This window comes from Urtica dioica, chromosome 9 (genome assembly GCF_054948205.1).
Source record: "Urtica dioica subsp. dioica isolate 48M chromosome 9, U.dioica_male_clone48M_v1_H2, whole genome shotgun sequence".
NCBI classification, from domain to species: Eukaryota; Viridiplantae; Streptophyta; class Magnoliopsida; order Rosales; family Urticaceae; genus Urtica; species Urtica dioica.
The window spans coordinates 21,282,046-21,287,944 of NC_142764.1; the positions used below are offsets into that span (position 1 = coordinate 21,282,046).

Sequence of the window (5,899 nt, forward strand, 5' to 3'; positions counted from 1 at the left end):
CATCCAATTAATTTACAATATAATAATTACTCATCAAGTATAAATAAAACCATACCATGTGTATTCATTAAGTTTTAGAAGATTATAATAATCTGTAAATATAATAAGTTAAATATATTGGTTTATCTATATTAATTACTGAATACCCCTCAATAAATATAATATTTATCGATTTATCACGTCAATAACGATAAATTCATAGGTACAATTTACCATTTTTATTATTGGATACCTTGATAAATCATTGATATACCTACAAAATCTGAATTACCCGACATTGATAACGTATTTCAATGCTTGATTCTAACTAAATAATTAACTTTCTTGCATTGGCAACAAATTTAAATTTAATATTCTTTCGCTGCAATTCCACGTATAAGATGGTCCTCCTTAGTGTAAAATACTGAAACACTACGTCGAAGTTCAAATTACTGACTAGTAAATTATTGAAACTCTTCTTAGCACATGGCCAGCACGTGCATGGGCTTGAAGTTCTCACTTCTCAGTAGTCGGTAGGTCAGATTTCAAAGAAAAAGAAGAAGGGAATCGTACAGAATAACAGGAATATTTATATTTTAATCATGTGATCATATCCTAAAAGTCGATCCAGAACATGAAACGGGAATCAAGCTTACACCAAGAAACAAGAACATCTATCAGCAACCGAAAATTAAGCTACTTAATGGTTTGAATTTGAAGAGCCAGAGGACATAACATTGAGAGTTGAGATAAAAAAAAAAAAAAAAATTACGAGACAACGGTAATATTAAAGAAAGCGAAAAACTGCGTCTTATACAACTCCTCAAACTGTATTGACAAAACAAAAAGCCTTTCCTTTTCACCTGGGCATTTAACTTCCGGTTTCCTTTCTTCGTACCTCTCTTTTCTTTTTATTACCAACATTCTTACCCAGGAATCAAAAGCTCTCAACAAACTTAATACACAGACTAAAACAAATTCAACTTGAATGAAACGATGAGGTTGTATCATCCGGAAAGAGGAAAAAATTTACATTTTTCGGGGGGAGGAGAGAGAGAGCTGACTTGGGGCGGGGGCGTCTAATAGTGGACCCTCTCTCTCTCGTCGTTGCTGAAGTGGAGGCTCTCGATGCCCCTGATAGTGGACTCCAAGTTCCTCGTGTTGGAAGAGGAGGTTCGGTTTTGCTCCGACGACACAACCGGCGAGCTTCTGCGACCGGAGGAGACCACACGCGCCGTTCCGGGGCTCGCGTCAGCGGTCTGAGGCCGCGACGGGTCCGATTCCCCGCTCGCCATCGCCGGATCGCGGCTGCTCGAGATCACCGGCCGCCGCGATGACGATCCGCTCGGCCGCGAGAATATCGAGCTCGGTAGCTGCCACCACCACAAATGAATCAATCGACTGAAACCAGCTTTTTCTATTTGTGTCATCGAGAATATCGATCTGGGACGTGTACTTACAATGGTTTCTTTGGAGACAGCTTGTTCACTAGCGACTGGACTTTTTTGTTTAGACAAGCTTGCGGTATTCAAGATAGGCCCGGACGATCTCCTGCGAGTGGGATCTGTGGGTCCCCAGCCTATGGGCCTACCTTCTTCACCACCTGCATCGATACAATATCCTTTATGAGCCAAGTTATTACGCAACGAAGTAGCGTTTAGATATGGTACACAGATTGGTTTAACTCTGCCGCACCATCATAAAAACCACCAAATGTAAAGAGTCGAAAAACATCACTTAATTGGGGATTGATTAGGATTAATTTGCATCAGAGCTTTAATAGAGTGGCGGACATACCAGGAAGTCTGTCGGCATTCGCAGCAAGTGGAGGCATACCAGAGCTAGGTCCAGCACTGGGGCCCTGATACACATAGAAATAAGATCTATGCACATACAAAAAAAAACAAAAAAAATTGTGTGTGTGTGTGTGCGTGTGTTTGTGTGTGTGTGGTCACTTACAAGAGCACGAGTAGGTGGTGTTGCGATTTGAGATTGCTGATATTTCAAGATAGTCCAATCAAACACATAGTCGAACTGGAAACCTGGATACACAATAGCAAGCCTTAAAACTGGAAACTCAAAACAAAGAAACCAGTAGAGTGACAGTCCTCTGAAAAAAAAGTTGCGAGAAACGTAAGTAACAATGTTGAATCCCAACCTTCACGAATGAAAAGATCGCGGAAGAGCCTCTTCAGATAAGCATAGTCTGGTTTATCATCAAACCGCAGAGATCGACAGTAATGGAAGTAGGACGCGAACTCTGTAGGGTAACCACGGCAAAGTGCCTGGAGAAGAAAGACAGAGAAAAGAAAGGACCCCAGTGAGGTTTCAAATCGAATCTATTACATTCACCATGCTAGGAAAGCAATATACCTCAATAGGAGTGCAAACTTTCTTCTCACTGATCTTCTCATACTTCTGTTTCTTAGTTCCTGCTTTCAGTCCCTGCCATGGAAGACTAGAGCAAAGATAAAGGGTCATTACCGATAGAAATCAATACACTACCATATGACCAAAAATAAGATGTTTAGGCAAGGGTGCTCACCTTCCTCTCAAAAAATACATAAGAACGTAGCCAAGTGATTCTAAATCGTCTCTGCGGCTTTGCTCTGCGTGGGACAAACATAAACCATATAAGTTGAAATGTAAGAATATAATAATGAATGTTTATAAGTACCCAATTACAAGCTGTATATAAGCATTATGTATGTGATTTCTCTACAAGTTAAAAACAAACGAGCTTACCAATGCCAAGGTGAGTATTCATACTTGCATATCTAGCAGTTCCAGTCAAATTCTTATTTTCTCTGAAAATATACGAGTATGTCAAACCAATGGGAAAACAGAGAATAATCAAGCAACATTATTATTTGAAGAAACCACAAAAAAACAATTCTAGAACTAGCAGCATGTTTTAAAAAATCAATTAAGGAACAGAGATAAAATAATTTATTTTGTTCCTACAGCCACAACGCTGTATATTCTCCACTATCACACCTATTACAAGCAATAAAGAGTTTCAGGAATCTATTAGGTTGAAGCAAGAAGAAAGAAACATAAACCAATTCCAATTACAAAGATCAACAAGTAATCAGTTGAAGGCCTCATGTGGGCAAGTTAAACTTTACATCTATGCAGGTACTTCAAACTGAAGGTACCTCAAAAAAAGGTGGAAGGCCACTTTTAACTATCATACAAAAAAGATGAGCTCACATGGTTGAAGAAGGTAAAACGAGGTGGAATCACACTCAATTTTCAAGCAGTGGATTGACAACTCATTAACTAATAATTAAATAGACACCATTAAAATATTTAACAAACCTGTATGGAATGTGCTGATGAGTTGAGGCATCTCTATACTTCTTTGCAAGACCAAAGTCGATGACGTAAACCTACAATGAGCACAGGTGTTTCAAAACTCCATCGTACAGGAATATAACACAACCATGAAAAAATAATTATAGAAACACTTCATATATACCTGATTTGCACGCCTCCCTAAACCCATGAGGAAGTTGTCTGGCTTAATATCTCGATGCAGAAATGACTTTGAATGAACAAACTCCACACGGTTGATCTAAACCAAAAACAAACTCACTGAGAAACTGTAACAGACAATTAAGATACGGTCTTTTAGACAATTTCCTGTCATAGTCCTACCATCTGGTCCGCTAACATGAGAACAGTCTTCAGAGACAATTTCCTGCTGCAGAAGTTGAATAAATCCTCGAGACTTGGTCCCAGTAAATCCATAACAAGCACATTATACTCTCCTTCGGTGCCAAACCATCTCACATTCGGAATTCCAGCTGGAAAAAATCATATATATTAAGTATCAGATCAAAGAGTCACGATGTGAGTAACATCCAGAATAAACAAAGACTATGGCAGAGGTCATTACTTCCTCCTTGTAATATTTTGTACAACTTGGACTCGTAGAGCAACTGAGGATGTTTTGTCTTGACATTTTCCTGAGAAAGAGAACAATGCAGTTTATGTCAACGATAAACATTATCACGATATCAATAAGATCATCATCAAATGGGGGCTTGATGAAAGATACAAAAAATGAAATGAAGGAAATCAGACTTTTATGAATTAACCCCACACAAAAGCACACTCTCTTTAGCATCACGGATATCGCGCAAGGAAAAACCGAAAAGTGTCATGTACATTTAGCAAACTATACCTCAACATCCAGTATATTTATCTATAAGACAACAAAAGCATGAAATCAACTGTTCTAGCTCAAGCAGAGATATGAATCCATTTACTAGATTAAAGCTCTTGCACAATACCAACCAACACCTACGAATCGGTAGATTTAGTAACAGATAGGTCAAAGAATTACACAAATTCATTAGACTAATAGCACATTTAAAAACTTTCCGATTTCAAAAACCTAAAACACACACAAAAACCAACGCGATTGCAACAAATTCTAAGCAATAAGCCAAAGGAATACTCACGAGCTTAATCGCAACCTCCTCATTCGACTGAATGTTAGTACCTAAAATCAAACAAGTAATAATCAATAAAGCACAACCAAAACCAAAAATGCAAAAAAGTAGCGAAACGGAGAATTTGAGAACGAACCAAGGTAGATCTCCCCGAACGATCCGCTTCCGATCTTGCGACCGAGTCGGAACTTGCCTCCGACTCGAGGCTCCATAGCCAGTAAAAAATAATGCAAAAATGAAAAAAAAAAAATCCCCAAGACGATCGCAAAGAAACCGAGAGAGAGCTCAGGAGAAGAAAATTGCAAACCCTAGGCTCAGCCACAAAAAAAATGGAGAGAAATGAAATCAGAAATCGTGAGGTTTCGAGTCTTGACCGGCTCTACCAAAGTCTGTGCGAGAACGAAGAGATAAAATCTATCAATCAACCAGTCATCCTGGGAATTGATGGGAATATGAAAGATTATCGGAGTAGAATTGGAAAAACGAAGGACTTCCTCTCTCTAGAAAATTATTAGGTCATCGTAGTAAGAAGAACTAAGAACGAAGATAGAAGAAGAAAAGGAGAGAGAGAGAGAGAGGGAGAGGGAATATCATGAAACCATCGTTTCTTTTCTTCTTCTTCTTCTCTTCTCTCTCTGGCTTTGGACCAATCGATCGGGACCTCTTTTTTTTCTTTTTTATCTTCGAGGGTTAATAAAGAAATAAAAAAATTAGAGAAAATAAGAGTTGTTCATTTTTCATTTTTCCTTGGTAATATTGACGGTGTAAATGGCATTTGGAATAAGAATTCGAAGGGCTTTCCACGTGTCCCTTTACTATTTGTAAATATTAAGGACCATTATTTACTATTGTATTATAATATGCTAATTGCTTATATAATGCGAATTGGAAAGTATGAACGCATTTCTGAATTCTAATATCTCATCTGTTTTTCACTTCTTCTTTTTTCTAGTCATTTTTTTTTCACATCAAACAAGCTTACAATAGTAAAATAATGAGGAAACAATTCAATCATTCGAAATAAATTGATAAATAAAAAATTGAAGATAAATAATGATAAATATATATATATATATATATATATTTTAGGCTTGCTATTATGTTCCGTTGCACATATGGACCCCTTTCTCTAGTTGTCGTTGGGTATTATAATAAAAAGTCCAATTTTTTTTCTTCTAATTTGGTAGCTCTTCTTGATATCAATGTCATTATCATCTTAAATTGTGTTCCTTTATATATATATATATACATATAAATATATATATATATATATATATATATATATATATTACTTGTTTAGGATTTCCGTGTGTAGCTTAGCTTTTTGTTGGCGTATCTATAATCCAAAATCTAAATTTGGAGATGAATCAAATCTGCTTCTGATATGAAAAAAATAATAAGATATACATATAAAAGAAAGAGAAGCGACAAATCAGCATTTTGTTGCTGATTAATCAATG

The 5,899-nt window shown here is 36.9% G+C and overlaps 1 protein-coding gene across 1 annotated transcript; it reads right to left on the reverse strand.

Moving 5' to 3' along the window:
- Positions 1 to 706: 706 nt before the first annotated feature.
- Positions 707 to 5,124, reverse strand: LOC149385738 (casein kinase 1-like protein 2). The gene is made up of 14 exons (XM_089625643.1): positions 4,576 to 5,124; positions 4,449 to 4,489; positions 3,881 to 3,950; positions 3,640 to 3,788; positions 3,461 to 3,556; positions 3,301 to 3,371; positions 2,725 to 2,786; positions 2,525 to 2,588; positions 2,353 to 2,437; positions 2,138 to 2,264; positions 1,939 to 2,021; positions 1,777 to 1,840; positions 1,440 to 1,582; positions 707 to 1,352 (listed from the first exon to the last, which is right to left on the reverse strand). The coding sequence occupies exons 1-14, from the start codon at positions 4,649 to 4,651 to the stop codon at positions 1,059 to 1,061; spliced, it is 1,425 nt and encodes a 474-aa protein (XP_089481769.1). The 5' UTR covers positions 4,652 to 5,124; the 3' UTR covers positions 707 to 1,058.
- Between the last annotated feature and the right edge of the window lie 775 nt (positions 5,125 to 5,899).

Bases quoted from the DNA above. Each gene is read 5' to 3' on its own strand.
- LOC149385738 (XM_089625643.1), bottom strand. From the start codon at position 4,651: ATGGAGCCTCGAGTCGGAGGCAAGTTCCGACTCGGTCGCAAGATCGGA. The intron at 2,265-2,352 runs GTATATTGCTTT...TTTCTTCTCCAG, and splicing joins AAGTTTGCACTCCTATTGAG to GCACTTTGCCGTGGTTACCC. The intron at 1,841-1,938 runs GTAAGTGACCAC...TATGTGTATCAG, and splicing joins CACCACCTACTCGTGCTCTT to GGCCCCAGTGCTGGACCTAG.